Source organism: Coenobita brevimanus, chromosome 97 (genome assembly GCF_032717465.1).
Source record: "Coenobita brevimanus isolate Jiangsu-jjx chromosome 97, ASM3271746v2, whole genome shotgun sequence".
In the NCBI taxonomy this organism is placed as follows: domain Eukaryota; kingdom Metazoa; phylum Arthropoda; class Malacostraca; order Decapoda; family Coenobitidae; genus Coenobita; species Coenobita brevimanus.
In genome coordinates this window covers 40,920,283-40,943,703 of record NC_137050.1, presented here as the reverse complement: position 1 = coordinate 40,943,703, position 23,421 = coordinate 40,920,283, and the positions used below count along the sequence as shown (strand labels likewise).

Here is a 23,421-nt window from a genome sequence, read left to right as displayed (position 1 = left end):
TTAATGGGAGTGGTAAAGAGAGGGAAGGGATGAGACGGAGGAGGGATGGAAGTGGAGACGTTGTGCGCCGTTGCCACAAGAGCGAGAGCGGGATGGCAAGAGTAATACGACCCATGGAACTGATTGTATCATCATATGGATTGTGATTGAAAAATATCCTCCCATAATAGATTTACCTGGTTCGTCATAGAATTCATCTAGCTTAGCTTTTATTACGCCATGGTGTAGTGGGAGTAGCAGTGTCTGACTTCTGTCCAGAGGTATCGCGTTCGATTCCCGACTAGAGCGTTAAAAACTTTAAGTGAGTGGATGGGTTTGTGAGTACTGAGATGTATTGGTGGATGAGGGGTAGGTGGATGGATGGATGGATCAGTGAGTATGGTGAGTTGGGGTAGATATATTGGTTGATAAGAGATTGATGGATGGTTGGATAGATGGATGGGTGATATCGTGTTTGTACTGATCATCGTAAGTGAACTCCCTTACCAAGACTGACATCTACCCACTTCCTAGAGTAGATGACTGTGTTGATGCCACAGGCAGGGCAAAGTTCATTACGAAGCTATATTTGATGAAGGGATATTGGCAAGTCCCACTCACAGAAAGGGCCCAAGAAATTTCCTGTTTTGTGATTGGTGGCAATACTTGTAAATGTAAAGTCATGCCCTATGCTATGAAGAATGCTCCTGCCACCTTCCAGAGACTAATGAATGATCTCACAAGGGATTTTGAGGGATGTGTCACTTATAATGATGATGCATTTGTTTTTAGTAACTCCTGGGAGGAACACTTGAAACAACTAGATGCCCTACTGCAGAGACTGTCTTCTGCTAATATAGTGTTTAATTTAACTAAGTGTGAATTTGTAAAGGCTTAAGTACAGTACCTCGGCTATATGGTAGGATTAGGCCTAGTGGGCCCACCTGATGTTAAAGCTCAGGCCATAGTCAGTTCCCCCCAACCCAAAAATAAGTGAGTTGCAGAGATTCTTGGGTATGGTAGGTTACTATAGACGTTTTATCATGAACTTCTCTGATCTTGTAGCCCTCTTCACAGATTTATTAAGGAAAGGAGTCAAGTATGAGTGAAAGTCAGAATGTGAGGATGCCTTTTCTAAAGTCAAAGCCATCCTACCAAGTCACCCTGTGCTTAAAGCTCCAAATTATAATAAACCATTTAAATCAGCTGTTGATGCCAGCGGCTTAGGGGCTGGAGCAGTTTTGGTTCAAGATAATGATCAAGGTTTCGAGATGCCTGTGTGCTATTTTAGTAAAAAAATCAATAAGGCCCAGAGAAATTATCCAGCTATTGAGAAAGAACTTCCACTCATACTTGTTCTGCAATTTTCTCTGTTTATGTTGGTCCAGGGTCAGGTGATGTGGTAGTGTACACTAATCACCACCCTCTCAAACTTTTGTCCCGACTTAAAAGCAAAAATCTTAGACTGACCCACTGAGCTCTGTTTCTCCAAGAACACTTCTCAAAGGTTCAACATGTAAAAGGGGTTACTGTCGTTCTAGCAGATTACCTGTCCAGGATTTATCTTTGTACAATATCCAGAAATTTCCCCTTAGTAAATTTCTTTTCCTCAGGAAGGTAGGTGTCACAGCTGTAGTTACCTCGTGCAGTATGAGACGACGAACGAGTGAAACAGGTGACCAATAAAGGTGAGAGACAAGGCAAAACGGCCAAGAACACTGAATCTTTATCTCGAGTCTGTGTTTACCAGTCAAGGCCTCCTTATCTGTTTGTTACACTTGAGCTGGAGAAAATTATTACCTCTCTATTTTCAGTATTTACACAAGCCCTGTGGAAGGCCTTTGTTTCACTCAAAGAAGCACTTAGATCATTAAATTATTTTTGGTGTTTTTCTGCCTCTGGGCAGAATAACATTAAATCTTTTTCATATACAACGAACAGAGACCATCTCCTTGACCAAAGTGAGTGTGTCAATCCGCTTGAGAAGGGCAAATGAAAATGTTCTCCAATATCTGACCAGCTCCGCCATCTTTATGACTCTTAACTGGCTAGGAATTATGATGTGTTAGCTTGTAAATGGTGGCCCATGCCTCCTGTATGTGTGTAGGCGGGAGATTATACTTAAGACAGTTTGTTAAGTCTAAGAAGGTGGAGTAACCTGCCATTTAAACGTGAGGACCTATTGAGAGAGAGACACATTTCATCACTAGACACAGTTTTCACACAGTTTTTTTTTTCCAGACACATTACTGCAGATACACTCGTTCAATTTGTATACAAAACACACTGTTTGTGCACCATTTCTCCTTTTGGTTTACCTCTCCATATCACACGGGTGTGTGGTTATATTACCAACGAGTTCTAATCCCTCAAGCTGTCAATACTTAGCTTCCACTTATTGTAACTTGGTTACGTATGAGAAATAACTCATTTTTATATTTGAAATGTGGGTCTATAAATGGATCCCCCTTTTGATATACGAATTTTGGTTCTGTTTTTGTGTGTATGTTACAAGGTAACGTAAAGTAAGTTTTCTTGTGGGCTTTATCTTACCCCTTTTGGTGAGTTATAAAAGACTGAGAGGCACCTTAACAATATGTGCATCTCTCCCTCTCTCCCCCTGTATACAGTGTATATATATATATATATATAAATATATATATATATATATATATATATATATATATATATATATATATATATTGTTCCGGTACAGAGAAAGATAATGAACACTTCAAGTGAGAATACTAAAATCACTACTGTCCCGCAAAGTTCCAGGTTCAAAACAAAAGAATTAGGTAAAATTACAAGTTAAAGTTTAATGCTCAAACTAACAACTAAACATTCAAGACTCATAAGGATAATGTAATGGCAAAAAACAGGTTAAATATATGGGTAACTGCAATAGCCTCTATTAACACGAAACTAGCAATAGTAAATTTATCTAAGTCAGCCCTGATAAAATGAGAAAACCGGATAATGCTCAGTTAATGCAAGATATATTATTACAGATACAAAATATTATCAATAATGGCTGACAGTAAAACTTTACATTAATCACAAAAACCTCACCAGGCCCACGAATCAACACCCAATGCTATACAGTACAAGAAAAAAAAAATGTAATAACACTTATACTCAAATTACACGGCAGCTAGATGGTTAGAGACTTCCTGAGCACTCACAATAATAATAACAACTGTACAGGGGAGGACAGAGATGTGAACAAAATGAGGAGTAGGTCTAAGTGGCAATTAATGCAGAGACTGAGCTCATTATATAGGGACCGGCAGAGCTTGATACAACTTGTAAGAAGGACGTGCAAATGAAGCCATAGGGGACAAAGAGTTGACACTCTTGCTCTGAACAACAGAAAGAACGACTTACTCTACTATAAGGGGAGAAGGGGGGAGTGAGGTAGAACACGCACTATGGAAGCCATGAGGCGAATCGTGATCAAACATGCAGCATACTGTACGTTAGAATTATACAAAGGATGATGAAATCATAGGCTATGTAACACCTCCCCACAAAAAAAAAAGAAATTTACAAAGGAAATTTCTTATTACTCTAAAACAATCTGTATAAAGTCTAGACAAGCAATCTGAAATAACATTTTCTTTCCCCTTGACATGTTGTATGTCTAATGAATACTCCTGAAGAAGTAGACTCCATCTTGTCAATCTCTGATTTTTATTTTTAAACTTACTAAGGAATTTCAGTGGGTTATAATCGGTATAAATGACTATGGGGTCAAAACCAGAACACAAATAAAATGAAAAATGCTGTAAACCCAAAATCAAGGCCAAAAGCTCTTTCTCAATAGTCGAGTAGTTCTTTTGTGGTGGAGTGAACTTCTTACTGTAATAAGATACAGGGTGTTCAATACAGTCATCATCCTCTTGCAGCAAAACAGCCCCAGCTCCTGTATCACTTGCGTCAACAGCCATCTTAAAAGGCTTAGGAAAATTTGGAGTAGCGAGCACTGGCTGACTTAATAGGATAGCTTTAAGTTTGCTGAAAGAGGATTCACAGTTATCGGTCCAGACAAATTTAACTCTCTTTTTCAGTAGGTCTGTAAGTGGTGATACAAGAATTGAAAAGTTAAGAACAAATCTCCTGTAATAACCTACTATTCCCAAAAATCTTTGTAGCTCTTTCCTACTTTTAGGTCTGGGAAGATCACTTATAACCTGAACCTTAGCTGCTGGTGGTGCAACATGTCCATCACCAATTACGTACCCAAGGTACTGAACTTTAGCTTGACCAAACTCACACTTTGATAAATTAGCTACAAGTTTAGCCTGAACCAAACGCTCAAGAAATTTACTGACATGGCATAGGTGATTTTTCCAGTTGTCACTGAAGATTAATACATCATCAATATAAACAACACACCCTGCCAAACCCTCTGTTACACCATTCATGAGCTTCTGAAATGTGGCTGGTGCATTCTTCATACCATATGGCATTACAGAACATGCAAAAGTCTTTCCTAGTGTTACAAAATATGAGATCTCCCTAGCACGTTCAGTCATAGGTACTTGCCAGTATCCCTTTAACAAATCAAACTTACTTATGTACCTAGCCTTTCCGATCTTATCTATGCAATCTTCCACGCGAGGGAGAGGGTAAGTGTCTGTTTTGGTTATCTGATTAACACATCTGTAGTAGATGCATAGCTGCTGTGACCCACCTGGCTTAGGGACTGGAGTGACAGGAGAACTCCACTCGCTCTGACAGGGCTCAATCATCTTGTGGTCCAACAGGTAGCCAAGCTCCTGGATGAGAGGAACTTTCACTGGGTTCACACGGTAAGGAGGCAGTTTAATTGGCTTTGCGTCTCCAACATCGACATCATGCATCAACACAGTGGTTCTTCCTGGAGTGGCACGGAACACTTGCGGGTACTCCTGCAGTAATGCCGAAAACTCCTGCCTTTCCTCGGGAGCTAGATGAGAAAGCTTAGTCTGTAGATCATTCATGATATCAGGATTCTTCCCCAAACTATCACTTAGGCTCATGCTGCATGGGAGAACTCCACTTGCAGACTCGGGTGGAACAGCTACAGTGCAGACTGGGTTATTTTCGTCCCGCCTGTGATATAACTTTAGCATGTTGATGTGGGAAACTTGCTTGTTCTTTCTACGATCTGGTGTGGCGATGACATAGTTGACATCACTGACTTTCTTCTCCACGAAATAAGGATCACTAAACTTGGCTTGAAGAGGTTGCCCATGCACTGGTAGCAGAATCAAAACCTGATCTCTTGGCTGAAAGTGGAGTAACCTGGACTTCTTATCATACCAAGTCTTCATCTTCTTCTGAGCAGCTCCTAAATTCTCTCTCGCCAGCTGTAAACCAGTGGACAGCCGTTCTTTGAACTTCATCACATACTCCAGCAGGTTGACATCATCTTCCTCTGACAGCCAGCATTCCTTGAGTAGCTTAAGGGGTCCTCTTACTTCATGGCCAAACAGTAGTTCAAAGGGTGAGAAGCCCAGTGATTCATATGGAGATTCTCTTGCGGCAAATACAACGAATGGAAGACCTTTATCCCAGTCTTTCTGATGTTCCAAACAGTATTTCTTGAGCATCGATTTGAGTGTTTGATGATATCTCTCCAACGCTCCTTGGGTCTGGGGATGGTAATCTGAAGACGTGATCTGGGTGATGCCCAACTCTTTCAGAGACTGCTTGAAAAAACATTTGACATGAAATTACTTCCCCGGTCTGACTGTACCTCCTTGGGCAGACCAAACTTTGTGAAGAACCCTAGCATTTCCTTAACGACGTTCTTTGCTGAGATATTTCTAAGTGGAATGGCTTCAGGATAACGAGTAGCCATATCAATCAGGGTCAACACATAAGAAAATCCTGGAGAAGTCTTAGGAAGAGGGCCCACAATATCCACCAACACACGGGTGAAAGGCGCCTCAAAAGGAGGAATGGGAACTAGAGGTGCAACCTTTTCGGTCTGATTACACTTCCCCACAACTTGACAGGTGTGACAAGACTTACAATACCAGGAAACATCTCTGAAGATACCTGGCCAGTAGAAGTGTTTCAAAATGCATGCCACAGTCTTCCTCACTCCAAGGTGTCCTGCCAAACTGGAATCATGAGCCACTCTAATGATATCCTGCCTACAAACACGAGGGATGACAACTTGATGTACAACCTCCCATTCACAGTCGGCTGATGCTGTTGGGGGTCTCCACTTCCTCATAAGTACTCCTGACTTTATATAATAACAAGTAGAAGCACCAGCTGACTCTTCCTCACTGCAGGCAGAGTTAGCTAGACCTTTCAACTCAGGGTCAGCAACCTGCAACTCAACCAACTCTTGACGAGACAAATTATCAACACTACTGGGTACTGCCTCATCTGGTGAGTGGTCCAAATTAGCAAGAAAAGTGTCAGCTAGGATAACATCATCATCATCATTATCCTCTAAGTCACCAGTAACTTTAGACTTAGCCCTAGTGACAGCACATGCAGAGAACACATCAGTGATATCACAATCCTGGGTCGCAGCCACCGGCTCACGAGACAACTGAGGAGCTGGACACACTTGACTTCCACCAATATCATTTCCAAGTAAGAAAGTTACACCTGACATTGGGAGTGTCGCAACCAACCCAACCATAACGGAACCATAAACAAAACCAGACTCTAAATTCACTCTGCACGGAGGGACAGAGAAGTAATTATTCTCTACACCTTGTAAGATTACAGTTTCATCAGAGGAATTAACATTAGAGCCTAGAACACTGGTCAGCATAAGGGATTGGCAAGCACCTGTATCACGCTATATTTTAACTGATTTCCTGTCATTACTGTCCAGAGGACTGACAAAACCATCAGACAGGAAATTAGCACATGAACTCTTGAGAGTGTCACCCACGTTACTGCTCAAAAGAGGAGCTTCATCATGAGAATTGAATATACCCCTCAAAGCAGGTTCAGTCAACTCAGTTAAAGAATTCTGGGAACTCTCAAGGGTGGACACTAGACCAATTGACTGAATATTTAAAGACTCCTTTGTGTTCACATCACGCTGTCTCCTGAAACATTTCTCCATAGTATGACCAAGCTTACTACAATAAGTACATTTACTTTTCTGAAATCTAGAGGTGAAGCTGGTATTTACTTCCTGAGAAACATCATCTTTATTCTCTTTCCTGTTACCTGTACTCTGAGTAGAGGCAACGTACTTACTCTCAGCTTTCCTTTTTTCTTTAGAATATCTCTTGTGAGTGAGAACATATTCATCAGCTAAAACTGCAGCATCAGACAAATTATCTATTCTTTTCTCATCAAGATATAGGCTTACATCTTTATTAATACACCTTTTCAAGTCCTCCAGCAAAATCATCTGCTTAAATTTACCAAAATCAGAATCCACATTCTTAGAATTCAACCACTGCTCCAACAGATCTTCATTGATTTTTGCATACTCAACATGGGATTGCCTATCTTGCTTACAAGTTGTCCTAAATTTTACTCTATAGGCTTCAGGAACAAGCTCATAGGCCTTAAGAATCAAGCTCTTAACTACATCATAATTATCAGATTGATCCTGAGGCAAAGATGCATAAGTTGCTTGAGCTTTGCCGGTGAGAACAGTTTGAAGGAGTACTGGCTAATACTTTTGGGGCCAATTAAAACCTGTAGCTACCCTCTCAAACAACTGAAAATACTTTGTTAAATCAGATTCATTAAAAGGAGGGACAAGTTTAACATTTTTAGCCACATCAAAATCATCAGAGCTAGATATTCCAGTTCCACTTTGTTTCATGCGATACTCATGGTCTGCCTGAATCCTAGCAAGTTCAACTCGTGCCTCAGCCTCCTTAGCACGGGCCTGAAATTCAGCCTCCTTAGCTCGAGCCTCCTGTAGGGCTAGCTGTAACTTAGCTATTTCAATCTGCGTTTGCTCATCTGGAGGAGTTACATTGAACAAGCTTTTTTTAATTATGTCAACAATTTGATCTTCTTAGGCTGATGAGAGCGAACAGCAATTCCCAATTGTTGAGCAACAAGCTTAAGTTCATTCTTTGTTCTGTTTTCTACATCACACACTGTTTGCACATTTGACAAAAAATCTTTGGCTTCATCAAGCGTAGTAATAGTAGACATCATGAATAAATCACAGTCACAAAATATCAAGCAATATCCTTATGATAATATCCTGAATATCCTGATAAGAGGTCGCCAAATTTACGTTACGGAACAGGGAAAGATAATGAACACTTCAAGTGAGAATACTAAAAATCACTACTGTCCCGCAAAGTTCCAGGTTCAAAAGAAAAGAATTAGGTAAAATTACAAGTTAAAGTTTAATGCTCAAACCAACAACTAAACATTCAGGACTCATAAGGATAATGTAATGGCAAAAAATAGGTTAAATATATGGGTAACTGCAATAGCCTCTATTAACACGAAATTAGCAATAGTAAATTTATCTAAGTAAGCCCTGATAAAATGAGAAACCGGATAATGCTCAGTTAATGCAAGATATATTATTACAGATACAAAATATTATCAATAATGGCTGACAGTAAAACTTTACATTAATCACAAAAACCTCATCAGCCCCACGAATCAACATCCCAATACTATACACTACAAGAAAAAAATGTAATAACACTTATACTCAAATTACACAGCAGCTAGATGGTTGGAGACTTCCTGAGCACTCACAAAAATAATAACAACTGTACAGGGGAGGACAGAGATGTGAACAAAATGAGGAGTAGGTCAAAGTGGCAATTAATGCAGAGACTGAGCTCATTATATAGGGGCCGGCAGAGCTTGATACAACTTGTAAGAAGGACGCGCAAATGAAGCCATAGGGGACAAAGAGTTGACACTCCTGCTCTGAACAACAGAAAGAACGGCTTACTCTACTATAAGGGGAGAAGGGGGGAGTGAGGTAGAACACGCACTGTGGAAGCCACGAGGCGAATCGTGATCAAACATGCAGCATACTTTACGTTAGAATTATACAAAGGATGATGAAATCATGGGCTATGTAACAATATATATATATATATATATATATATATATATATATATATATATATATTACACTGTATACAGGGGGAGAGAGAGAGAGAGAGAGAGAGAGAGAGAGATGCATATATTGTTAAGGTGCCTCTCAGTCTTTTATAACTCACCAAAAAGGGTAAGATAAAGCCCACAAGAAAACTTACTTTACGTTACCTTGTAACATACACACAAAAACAGAACCAAAATTCGTATATCAAAAGGGGGATCCATTTATAGACCCACATTTCAAATATAAAAATGAGTTATTTCTCATACGTAACCAACTTACAATAAGTGGAAGCTAAGTATTGACAGCTTGAGGGATTAGAACTCGTTGGTAATATAACCACACACCCGTGTGATATGGAGAGGTAAACCAAAAGGAGAAATGGTGCACAGACAGTGTGTTTTGTATACAAAGTGAACGAGTGTACCTGCAGTAATGTGTCTGGAAAAAAAAACTGTGTGAAAACTGTGTCTAGTGATGAAATGTGTCTCTCTCTCAATAGGTCCTCACGTTTAAATGGCAGGTTACTCCACCTTCTTAGACTTAACAAACTGTCTTAAGTATAATCTCCCGCCTACAAACAATACAGGAGGCATGGGCCACCATTTACAAACTAACACATCATAATTCCTAGCCAGTTAAGATGTCATAAAGACTTTGTAGTTACTTGTAGAGAAGTATATTTTAGACTTGTGGTCGAGCAGCTTTTATATCTTATAGTAGCTTCCCCACCAAATGTCATGTAGTGACAGGAGAGGTAAAGAATAGTATGGGACTATTTTTATTTGTCTTGGAAATATTAAACTGGTCTCTCACACGGAACGAGTATAAGTCCGGGGTAGCTACCTCCCTGTCTCGCTATCTCTCTCTCTCTCTCTCTCTGTTCTAAGGCTAATCTCCTTCTCGACCTCTCTCTAGGGTCGCTTGTCTCCTTCTACTCTCTCTTTCCTAAACTCTGGTGTAGCAGGGGTGTGTCACGTGTGTTCCTCGTGGATGGAAAGCTTAAGGAGCCTGTGTGTGAGTATGTGTGTATATGTGTGTGCATGGTTAGCAGATCTTTGTTCACGAGAGGACTGCTGACAGCTAACTGCATCATCTCCTTACTGGCCGCTGTCGTCAGCTTTCCTCAGTGTTAAGAGTGTGTAAGCATGTTTAGCACTGCTCGATTCTCGCAGACACAACACCTTCTCATCAACTGACTTCCTGCTTCTATCTATCTATTTATCTATCTATCTATTATGTAGTCCTATATCTGCTCGGTCGTGCGAAAATGGCGTACCATCGACATTTAATAGTTATAATATATTAATACATACTACATACACATTATAATGAACTTATAAGCTAATTAAGTGAAATATATAATATTGTAAAGTAACATAATTGTATGAATATTGTATACATATATTATTCATAGTAAATAGTGATTATTCAGTAATACTACATTTAAACAAGTTGTATACATATTTGAATAAGTGCAATGGTTGTTGTATAACACTTTGTTAGACGTGCATGTACAACAGACGTACGCATATAATTGTGCAATGGTAATACTGCTAAGTTATACATTACATATTTGAGTTATCACTTTAGTAATGTCTAATATTTCACCTAACTTGTATGATGATACTGGTAATATAGAATTGTGCTATAATTGTATGACTTATAGTATTGTACTAACATTTTGGTACTACATAATTGTAACATTTTATGAATTGTTACAAAATATTGTGTTAATGCATAATTGTGTTGGCCTTATAATTGTAGTTACATTTCTTAATGCAACTCTTACATAAGTGTCTTGGCCTTATAATTGTAGTTACAGTTACATAAAAGTTACATCTTGTTAATGCAACTGTTTTGTCGTTACATAATTGTTACGTATCGTTTGTAGGTACATAATTGTAGTTAAAGTTACATAAAAGTTACATCTTGTTAATGCAACTGTTACATAATTGGCAAAGTGTAACATAATGCAATCGTTTGTCGTTACATAATTGTTACATATCGTTTGTAGGTACATAATTGTAGTTAGTGTAACATAATGCAATCGTTTGTCGTTACATAATTGTTACATATCGTTTGTAAGTACATTATTGTAGTTAAAGTTATATAAAAGTTACATCTTGTTAATGCAACTGTTAATTGGCAAAGTGTAACATAATGCAATCGTTTGTCGTTACATAATTGTTACATATCGTTTATAGGTACATAATTGTAGTTTGTGTAACATAATGCAATCGTTTGTCGTTACATAATTGTTACATATCGTTTGTAAGTACATAATTGTAGTTAGTGTAACATAATGCAAACGTTTGTCGTTACATAATTGTTACATATCGTTTGTAGTTACATTATTATAGTTAAAGTTACATAAAAGTTACATCTTGTTAATGCAACTGTTACATAAATTGGTACATATTGTTTGTAGTTACATAATTATAATATGGAGTAACATAATTGTAATAACTGCAGTCCTAACATATGCTGCGGTCGATGATAGTGATGATGTGTCATGCCACTTGTTTGTGGAGACACAATTTGCTTTTTTGTTTGTAGTTTATGTGGTATTTTGGCATATATAGTAACATTTACACTTATTTTCATTTGTTTGTTATGTGATCTTACTCTGTTTCTCTTTTTTCTTTCTTACTTTTCTTTCTTTCTTTCTTTTCTTCTTCTTTTTTTTTTTTTGTATGTATTGATTTTCTATAGTTTGTTTCTCTTTGCTTGTGTACGCTTTTTCCATGTTGTTCATGGTTACATAATTGCTGGCTAATTTCCTTGGGATACTTTTTTAAAGTTTAGTTTATATTGCACAGGTATTACTGAAAATGCTATTATATAGTCCCATATTTTGTTATTTTATATAAAAAATATATACACTATATACAGTATTAACTATACACACTGACTTGTTGTTCACCTGTACCTATCGTGGGTAATATGTGTGTCAGCACTGTGTGGAAATCATTGTCTTCACGATTGTGTTGAAGATGTTCACTCTTGCTAACGGCATTTGTGTTGGCCATTTTTTTTTTTTTTTCGTAAGTTAATTTATCTGTTTCCACTAGGAAGCTTTAATTAATAAATGTTTAATACAGTTCTTTTAATCGCTCACTGAGTAACTGTGATGGTATATTTTCTTTATTACTTTGTAGATATAATATGTATAGTTGTATATATGAAACACGTATTTTATGTAGGTATAAATAGTAACACTCGTTGGTAGCAAATAAATGTTATAATAGATGAATGAATATATACCGTGTAGAATAATTATTGTTGGTGATTATTTAGTGATTGAGTTATGCAGATAACTGAAGTAAGTATGTGTATTTAAGCTGTAACTATACAACACGTTTTATATGTTTGTGCAGAAGCTTATTGTCTATCACTGTGTATTGTATAAATGAAGTAACTATGTAACTCACTAATTTTTACCGTGGTGGAAATGGTGTGAATGGTGTTGCACGTGGTGATAGCGTTGTCCTTCGCGGGTTGATTGGAGCGCTGTCGTCTCAGCACATGGTGACGTCGGCTTCCCACACTGGTAGCTGTGGTGAGTGAATGAGTAGCGATGAGTAACTTGAGTGAAGACGGGTGAGTAAGACGAGTTGTGAATATGGACTTGGTGTTTGCTTCGTCGTCCTGACCTCTTCACACCTGCGTAAGCGGTGGGGGTTGGGTGGATGTAGCAGAGAGAGGAGGGTGAGGTCTGGTGGTTATGAGTTGTGAGTCGTCTCTCACTCTTCGTTTGTTTGTTTGTTTTCTTTCTTTCTTGATGTATTCTTGGTCCTTTTTTTTCTTGTGATTTACTCGTTGTAGAATGAAGACTGCCGCTTCTTGTAGGTGCGTGTAATAGATTATACAGACGACGTAGAGTTGTTAATTGTAGTTGATTGTAGATGGTTGTAGTTCGCTGATTCGTCGTAGAAATTGCAGTATTGTATCAATATTTTGTTAAACTACTTGCAAGGCGTCGTGTGATCTCTTGACCTCTGCATCAGCATGATGATCTGGGAGACGGAGGGGGCTTGATGGAGAGAAGCGTCAGGAGCTGGTTATGTTGTTGGTTAAGAGAGATATTCTTGTTTTCAATCTTGATATTTTGTAGGAATTTCATGTTGATTCGTAGACGAGGTTCGTATACGTTCGCTGCTACCAAATGTCATAAAGACTTTGTAGTTACTTGTAGAGAAGTATATTTTAGACTTGTGGTCGAGCGGCTTTTATATCTTGTAGTAGCTTCCCCACCAAATGTCATGTAGTGACAGGAGAGGTAAAGAATAGTATGGGACTATTTTTATTTGTCTTGGAAATATTAAACAGGTCTCTCACACGGAACGAGTATAAGTCCCGGGTAGCTACCTCCCTGTCTCGCTATCTCTCTCTCTCTCTCTGTTCTAAGGCTAATCTCAGTCTCGACCTCTCTCTAGGGTCGCTTGTCTCCTTCTACTCTCTCTTTCCTAAACTCTGGTGTAGCAGGGGTGTGTCACGTGTGTTCCTCGTGGATGGAAAGCTTAAGGAGCCTGTGTGTGAGTATGTGTGTATATGTGTGTGCATGGTTAGCAGATCTTTGTTCACGAGAGGACTGCTGACAGCTAACTGCATCATCTCCTTACTGGCCGCTGTCGTCAGCTTTCCTCAGTGTTAAGAGTGTGTAAGCATGTTTAGCACTGCTCGATTCTCGCAGACACAACACCTTCTCATCAACTGACTTCCTGCTTCTATCCATCTATTTATCTCTCTATCTATTATGTAGTCCTATAAAGAGTCATCAAGATGGCGGAGCTGGTCAGATATTGGAGAACATTTTCATTTGCTCTTCTCAAGGGGATTGACACACCCACTTTGGTCAAGGAGATGGTCTCTATTCGTTGTATATGAAAAACATTTAATGTTATTCTGCCCAGAGGCAGAAAAACACCAAAAATAATTTAATGATCTAAGTGCTTCTTTGAGTGAAACAAAGGCCTTCCACAGGGCTTGTGTAAATATTGAAAATAGAGAGGTAATAATTTTCTCCAGCTCAAGTGTAACAAACAGATAAGGAGGCCTTGACTGGTAAACACAGACTCGAGATAAAGATTCAGTGTTCTTGGCCGTTTTGCCTTGTCTCTCACCTTTATTGGTCACCTGTTTCACTCGTTCGTCGTCTCATACTGCACGAGGTAACTACAGCTGTGACACCTACCTTCCTGAGGAAAAGAAATTTACTAAGGGGAAATTTCTGGATATTGTACAAAGATAAATCCTGGACAGGTAATCTGCTAGAACGACAGTAACCCCTTTTACATGTTGAACCTTTGAGAAGTGTTCTTGGAGAAACAGAGCTCAGTGGGTCAGTCTAAGATTTTTGCTTTTAAGTCGGGACAAAAGTTTGAGAGGGTGGTGATTAGTGTACACTACCACATCACCTGACCCTGGACCAACATAAACAGAGAAAAATTGCAGAACAAGTATGAGTGGAAGTTCTTTCCCAATAGCTAAATAATATCTCCGGGCCTTATTGAATTTTTTGCTAAAATAGCACACAGGCATCTCAAAACCGTGATCATTATCTTGAAGCAAAACTGCGCCAACCCCAAGGCCACCGGCATCAACAGCTAATTTAAAGGGTTTATCATAATTTGGAGCTTGAAGCACAGGATGACTTGATAGGATGGCTTTGACTTTAGAAAAGGCATCCTCACATTCTGACTTCCACTCAAACTTGACTCCTTTCCTTAATAAATCTATGAGGGGGCCTACAAGATCAGAGAGGTTCAGAACAAAACGTCCATAGTAGCCAACCATACCCAGGAATCGCTGCAACTCACTTATTTTTGGGTTGGGAGGAACTGACTATGGCCTGAGCTTTAACATCAGGTGGGCCCACTAGGCCTAATCCTAGCACATAGCCGAGGTACTGCACTTGAGCCTTTACAAACTCGCACTTAATTAAATTAAACACTATATTAGTAGAGGACAGTCTCTGCAGCAAGGCATCTAGTTGTCTCTTTTAATGCTAGTAAAACTAAATATATACAGTTTACTAATAGACAGATATTACCAGATTCGTACATTACCTTCAGTGCTACTAATATTCCCATCTCCAAAAGTATTGAAATTCTTGGTGTCTCACTTAACAATGCCCTCAGCTGGACCTCTCATGTCAGATCACTTGCTAAAACCGCCTCAAAGAAACTTGGATTATTGTACAGAGTCCGTAACTTCTTCGCCGATGAGCAGTTAGCTATAATTTATGAGTCATGTGCGCTCTCAGCTTGAATATTGCTCACCCTTGTGGAATGGTTGTGTAGACGTTGCATTAAGACAACTAGACAAAATTCAAAATAAAGCTGTTAGAATCATTAACAACCCTGCCATTACATATAAACTACCTCCCCTGCAAGTAAGAAGGAATGTTGCCTCCCTTGCATTATTTTACAGATATTTTTTTGGCAAATGCTCAGACGAAGTTGCGTCCATGGTGCCACCTCTCCATGCCTTCCCTCATGCTACACGGGCATCTGGTAGCGCTCATGACTGGAATGTCACTCAACCATATTGCAGAACTTCTGCCTATCAGAATTCTTTCATTCCCCGAAGTGCATCTCTCTGGAACTCGCTTCCCCAGAGTTGTTTTCCTCCAAATTTCAATCTACAACTGCTCAAGTCTAACTGTTACAGATATTTTATGAACAGAGGACACCAGTAATCTGGTGTATGGATTATTATTTTTTTTCCCCATTTGTTTTTCCTTCCTCCATTCTGTTATTTGAAAAAAAAAAAAAAAAAAAGTGTTCCTCCCAGGAGTTACTACAAACAACTACATCATAAGTATACAGTATGTGACACATCCCTTGAGATCCCTTGCAAGCTCATTCTTCAGCCCCTGAAAGGTGGCAGGAGCATATTTCATACCATAGGGCGTGACTTTACATTTACAAGTGTTGCCACCAACCACAAAACAGGAAATTTCTTAAGCCCTTTCTATGAGTGGGACTTACCAATATTCCTTCATCAAACCTAGCTTCGTTATGAACTTTGCACAGCCTATAGCATCTACATAGTCATCTACCCTCGGAAGTGGGTGGGTGTCACTCTTGGTAAGGGAGTTGACTTTACGATAATCAGTAAAAAAAGATATGACCCACCTGGTTTTGGGACCACTACGACCAGGGAGCACCACTCGCTTTGATATGGCTCGATCAGCCCCTGCTGTGGCATGTTGGTCATTTCTTCGTGAATTATGTACTGCTAAGGACTAGCACTGTAGGATGACTGCTTTGCAGGGCTGGTGTCTCCAACATCCACGTCCTGTTGTGCCACTTCTGTCCGTCCTGAGGTGTCCCAGAAGATATCAGGGAACTTCCTGAGAAGTCAACCAGTTCGGCACACCTCTCTGCTGTCAAATGGGAGAGATTATCAGTTAATGTACCCCGTGCTTCCCAGTTTTCTCTCCAGCTGGTCGTCTGGCCCAAGATCAAAGGGCAGACCTCGTCCTCCAGTAACTCGATAGCCGACACCACGCATGCAGCACTAGGGGTTCCATGTCTCGCTTGTCGCACTCCTTCAATATATTCACATGGCACAAACTTCGTTCCTTCCTCGGGTCTGAAGCTGAGATGACATCATTAATTTCACCCGCCCTCTTTTCTACTACATAAAGCCCTGCGAAATTTGCCTAGAGAGGCTGACCATGAATGGGGAGCAAGACAAGAACTTGATCTCCTGGGTGAACCATTCCGTTCCTGACTTTCTTGGAGTGGTCATACCAGTCTTCATCTTCTCCTGAGATGACTCCAAGTGTGCCGTGGCTACTTCCATACTATAAGCCAGGCTTTCTTTAAATTTTGACACATACTCTAGCAAGTTAATTTGGTCAACATCCCTGACCCACTGTTCTTTAAGAGGTTCTCTTACTTCATGGCCAAAAATTAACTGAAACGGAGAGTAGCCCAAGGACTCTCTCAGTGTCTCTCAGGTGCAAAATTAGGAAGGGCAGACACTTGTCCCATTCCTTTTCATCAACACACACCTTTTTAAACATGCTCTTCAAAGTTTGGTGATAACATTCTAATGCACACTGACTCTGAGGATGGTAAACTGAGGAAGTGATCTTGGACATTCCTCACACCTTAAGGCTTTGTCTGAAAAGCCTGGATCTGAAATTGCTGCCTTGATCTGGCTGAACTTCCTTTGGTAGCCTAAACCAAAACGGGTAAAGAAAGTCAGCATCTCCTTTTACAACCAATCTAGTGGAAAAGTTTCTTAAGGGAATGCCTTTGGGATATAAAGTGGCAATGTCTGATAAAGAAATATAAGCCTCTTGGGCCTATTCTTCCAAAACACTCTGCAGCAATATTGACCAAGAGTCTTTTGGCCAAGAAAGACGACCTGTCACTTTTTCAAACATTTGGAAGTACTTAGCGACATCATGCTCATTAAAGGGAGCTACTAGCTTTTTATTCCTGGTGACAGCAAAAGTGTCCCTGGCGAACGAACTACTAGGTCATGGTGAACTATCAGCGTGGACTTATTTGTATTCATGATCCTGTTGACTTTGTCCCATTTGAGCTTGTATTTTTAGTTCTCTCATTTTAGCTTGCAATTCTTGTTCTCTCATTTGAGCTTACACTTCTAGTTCTCTCATTTTAGCTTAGGATTCTCTTTCTCTCATTTGAGCTCGCACTTCTACTTCTATCAGATTAATTTCGGCTAGCTCAAGGGGCACTTTGTCACCAGTATCATGAGCAGAAAAATCACCGGGGCCAGGCATCTCCGACACCAAAACTTCAGGGTCAACTCCTTGTGCAGTATCAAGTGGCTCAGTACTAACAATGGGGGACTTACTGTGCTCAGTCATGGTGCCCAGTATTAGATCAAGTAAATCAGTTTTAGTGATTTTGGCAGAGTATTTCAACTGCAGGGCCTGGGCAAGCAATATGAGGCCACCCCTTGTGAGAGCTTTCACTGTAGTTGGGAAAAGCTGAGAATCTAAAAATGTTCTGACCTCATTAGCATCCGTTAGGTACATGAACACTGATTATGGGTTAATGAGGTATGAGTAAGCACTGTGTATCTGGCCAAGGTTACCATTATTATGTCACAGAACCATCCTCGCGAGGTTGCCAAGTTTGTTATGAGTATATATTAACATGCACTCTTAACCTTTTATCAGTCACCAAAAGGGGTAAGGTAAAGCTCACACGTAAACTTATTTTACACTGTAACAGACACGCAAAAACAGAACCAGGATTCGTATATCAAAAGGGGGATTCATTTATTGACTCCCAATACAAATATAAAAATGAGTTATTTCTCTTACCTAACCAAGTTACAATAAGTGGAAAACAAGTAGTCACAGCTTGAGGAATTAGGAGAACTCACTGGTAATATTACCACACACCCGTATGATATGGAGAGGTAAACCAAAAAGAGCAATGGTGCACACAAAAGTGTGTTTTGTAAACAAAGTGAACGAGTGTATCTGCAGTGATGTGTGTGGTAATGAAATGTGTGAAAAATGTGTCTAGTGATGAAATGCGTCTCTCTCACTAGTTTCTCACGTTTAAATAGCAGTTTACTCCGTCTTCTTAGACATAACAAGCCAAGGTACTGTCTTAAGTATAGTCTTCGGCATGTGCTACCAATTACTAACTAACACATAACTCCTAGCCAATTAAGTGTCGTAAAGAAGGCGGAGCTGGCCATCTATTGGGAAACGTTCTCATTTGCTTATCCCATACGGTATGTCACACCCACTTTGGTCAAGGACTAGGTCTCTGTCCATAGTATATAAAAAACATTTAAAGTTATTCTGCCCAGAGGCAGGAAAACACCAAAAATGATTTATTTTAGTGATCTCTAGTGTTTCCTTGAGCGAAACGAAGGCCTTTCTCAGAGATTGTGTAAATAGTGAAAAAAGAGAGGTAATAATTTACTCCAGCTCAGGTGTGACATACAAATAAAGAGTCCTTGACTGGTAAACACAGACTCTCGAGAAAAAGATTTAGTGTTCTTGGTCGTTTTGCCTTGTCTCTCTGCTTTATTGGTCACCTGTTTCACTCGTTCGTCGTCTCATGTTCCATGGGGTAACTACAGTTCTACCGTATCCTGCTTTATTGTTTTTGTTTCTAGCATCATACAAGTGTTTTTCTGCATAAACTCCTCCCAAATAGTTGTTACTACATCACTATGAACAGACAGGTGAGTGAAAATATACGTGAAGATACACTTTACGCGCTCCACAGAAACTTATGAAGTGTTCCAGTAGATACCAGTGATGGAAATATCTCTTTGATTTTATTGCCATTTATTTTTTACTGGTTACAGAGGGGTTTTGCCATTGTGGTAGTTTGGCGGACCAATTAACCATGATCAAGGAAGTGTGATGCTATTAGAATAGACTGGTGTTTACGCTTGACACCATCACACACGAACATCTTTCACAGAAACCATTGCTAAGATTAAACGTAAGTAAAATGAGATAAGAATCAGTCAAAATACAGAGATCACCACCAAGACATGCAGTTTAAGCCGTCCAAGTGAACACACAGTACACACAACACCGTCTGTGGCTGCAAGGTAAACTGAACTTGATGGGTGCTGGAATTTCAAGTGCCTTCTCGCTATTTTTCCGGATTAAGAGCGATGCCCGCTAGTTTCTCACTCTGCAGGGCTTCTGCTGCGAATGAGTCGTACGTCTGGCAGCCGACGGCGCATGCGCAATGAATGCAAGGAGTTAGGATTTTCAGGGAGTCAAATTTGAACGCTACACCGGTCCATTCAAAAATTGATGTTCTACCTGTACACACACACACACACACACACACACACACACACACAGATACATAGACAGATATACTGATACATACATAGATAGATAGATATAGAGAGAGAGAACTTCTGATCAGTGAAATTATAACACATCTTTTACTAAAATGTTCAACAGACAGCTCCAAGCGCCATAAACTCTAAGAAACTACTACTTGACATTGAGGCTGTTGCCTTAAGTCTCCCTTCATTATTGCAGCGGTGAGCGTCTTTTAGCTTTCTATGTATGGTGAGACATTCCTCGTACAAGAGAGACTGTAAGGAACATTCACATATGATCTACACTACACTACACTCACGGCCAGTTCATTCTCTTTCGTACCCAGTTAAAGGCCGGAGATCAGGAGAGAAAATCCTAAATGATATTTTGATTAAATTTTCGTTTCTGGGAAGCGAGCGTCGATTCTTATAGCTTGATGGAGAAGAACCGAGAGTGTACACCAGACTTTAATATTTCGTACTCAGGTGTAGAACTCTTGCTAAACAGTACAGTATACTAACTGAAATTTGTGGATTAGCTTGATTGTGTTTAGGGCAGTCTATTCCTGGACTAATGCCCTTCATTTGTAATGCATTGCTTATCCTCTCTCTCACACAACCTACCCAAGATCTGTTGAGAGAATGCTAATTCAAGTCTTAAACAAGCACTGTTATATGTTACGAAGAAAGGTGAGGAAAATGAAGCCAAATCCATGAAAAATTCATTTTGATACATCAGGGTCATCTGTGCTTGTCAAATGACCACAAATTACTAATATTCCAGTTCAGACAGCAACGGAGATTTGTGGAAGATCGTTATGAATGCATTCACTCAGCTTATAGCCACAAGTTGCAGTACTAAAATTCTTTTCAAATAAAAGTGTCAGTGGTAATAATATTAATACGGAAGAGAGTCAGTTTATTGCTGCAGGTTGTTGAGCATCCATGCAAGATGGAAACTTCATGCATGTAGAATTGTCATCAGTACAGTCAGTTATTTTACGGACGCAACTTGCTGAGAATCCAGTCAATGTAGAAACTGACATTGGTATAGATTCCTTGGCTCCTCGCCGCTCCACAGACAATGGTCCCGGAACTGACGATGCCGAGGACGTAGCTGCGCGTGTTTTCCAGGTTGCTGACCACCAGGGGGCCGCCAGAGTCACCGCGGCAGGCGAACTTTCTCCTGTCGCCACCAGCACACACCACCTGTACCCAAAACACCATGTCTTAATGCTCGGAATTTAAGGCTTACACAAGCAAACATCATGTACTAATGCTCGGATTGCGGGTTTACATTATCAAACACCATGGAAGATCGGATTTTAAGACTTACATAATCAAACCAAGTAATAATGCTTGGATTTAGAACCATACATAATCAAACACCACGTATTTATGGTCGGACTGCAGGCTTAAATAATCAAACACATTTATAAGGGTTATATAATCAGGCACCACGTATTAATGCTCGAGTTTTAAAGCTTAAATAATCAAACATTATTGTTCGGACTTCAAGGTTTACATAATCAAACACCAGTATTCATGCTTGGAATTTAAGGCTTGCAAAATAAAACTCTACTATCAATGATCAAACACTACGTATTAATGACCGATACCCCGCGTGTTCAAATTGCAAGCATGAAAAACTACATTAACAGGAATATATTTCAAGGATAACAGTAATAATAGTAACAGCTACAACCCCACGCTCCTCGGGACGAGAACCCAGTTGACTGCAGGCTGAAGTGGGCTGTCTCTTGAGTCCTTCAATTTGGGGGACAGCGAGGGAACTGAGGGATGTTTGTATAACTGGCCAGTGAAACCGTTCAGTTATAACGGTGCCACTACATGAAGAGATCCCTTTCAAAGAATCCTCGTTTCAGTAGTTTACTGTCGATAGTAATTCTATGCTTCAAGAACAAAACAAGATTAATATGTATATGAAAACTGAAGGAACTGAACACTTCACGTCAGATATATCCTATTGTAAGTGATATGAAGTGACTGTTGAGGATAACCGTGCACTGGAATGATGTATATTTGACGGAGTAGTTTATAAGTCACTGCTGATTTTTTTTTCCTTTTGATAAAGTCATCATGGAGTATATGCCTATTCCTTATTTCTAACAATTAAAATAAAGCGAATATCCAGTCACATATTTTGAGGTACCTGTATGTGATTTTTAAAATAAATACTAATAACACAATCAAAAGAGTAAGGAACAGCACATGTAAGGCGTTGTGAATTTAATCTTCGTAAAAGTACAAATATGATAAAGATACCCCACACTTCATTTACACCAGAATTTTGACTGAGAATGTAGGATATTTACTGACTAACTAGTTGAGAAGAGTGACATGTCGTTTATATAATTTTTGCCACACCACAAGCTTTTATTCACCACAGAGAAGTCCTCGTTATGAACCTTACTAAAGGAAGAGGTCACTACAGTGGAAAGATCTCCAGCAGGAAAGTGTCTGGTATCCATCTCCCTTAACTCCCTCAGTTCGATAATGCGTATTTTACTGTAACAGATCCCCAGCGATTTTATACACCTTAACCTCTACACTGCCATGCAATCTTTTTAAAGCATATTGTTCTATCTATCTATCTACGAGTATAGCCAGACGCCTAAATCCCGTAAGGGGCGGCCACAAACAAATCACCTCCTTGTCCCTTGCCATTACTCCTCCCACAACTCAACTCCCCTCTCTCCACTCCATCCCTCCACCTCGTCTTCAGTCTCCCCCTCCCTCTCCCCCCCCCACCTCATTCACATACGCTATCCTCGTTAGCCTGTCACTCTCCTTCCTCTTCTCATGGCCAAACCACCTCAGTGTATTTCTGCTAACGCTTTCTATTACATCCACATTCACACACAACGCTCCTCCATTTCCTAGTTTGTCAGTCTGTCTCTCCATGAAACTCCGTATGCTCCTCTCAGATACCTCATTTCCACTGTTGTCACTCTTGTGTCTTTGCAACAATGCCCAAGATTCTCTTCCATACGTTAGAGTTGATATCACTATACTGTCAAGCAGCGACTTTGTAACTTCCATGTTAATAATTTTGCTGTCTGCAAATCAGTGATGGTTCTTAACTTCTTATAATGCTCGAACACCTTGAGGTCATAAATCATTTTCTCACACCCCGTACCAGAAGCGTCTATAAGATTGTAAATATTAAGTTTTAGCTTTCACAATAAATAAAAAGATAAATATATAACGAAATAAAGACATACAGACAGAGATGAAATGATTTCATGAAACAAATAGTAACGACTCTGAACTAATGCAGATTTTCAGAGATCGTCGATCATGAACCGTTTGTCGAAGGTAAGACTTCATGAAACGAACAGCAACGACACTGAACTAAAACTGACTTTTAGAGATGGTCGATCATGAACCGTTTGTTGAAGGTGAGTCCAGAGATGACTTCATTAGTAATGCGTGACCCCCTTTTTAGTTGCTCTTCTCTTCTTTGCTTCCATCAGCAATTATCATTAAATGAGGTCCTTTGACATGACCCCATACACATCATCAGTTACCTCCAAACTGTTTCTGTGTTGTTATGT

The 23,421-nt window shown here is 39.7% G+C and overlaps 2 protein-coding genes across 2 annotated transcripts in view; both read right to left on the bottom strand.

Moving 5' to 3' along the window:
- Positions 1-16,264, bottom strand: part of LOC145413669 (chymotrypsin-like elastase family member 1) — a 136,531-nt gene extending 120,267 nt beyond the window's left edge. Inside the window, exon 1 of the mRNA XM_080283325.1 lies at positions 16,183-16,264. Coding sequence (XP_080139451.1) covers positions 16,183-16,264 — 82 coding nt within the window. The remainder of the gene's footprint in view (positions 1-16,182) is intronic.
- A 4,578-nt stretch (positions 16,265-20,842) lies between these two features.
- LOC145413668 (phenoloxidase-activating factor 3-like) overlaps positions 20,843-23,421 on the bottom strand; it is a 34,566-nt gene continuing 31,987 nt past the window's right edge. The window contains exon 12 of the mRNA XM_080283324.1: positions 20,843-21,052. Coding sequence (XP_080139450.1) covers positions 20,843-21,052 — 210 coding nt within the window. The remainder of the gene's footprint in view (positions 21,053-23,421) is intronic.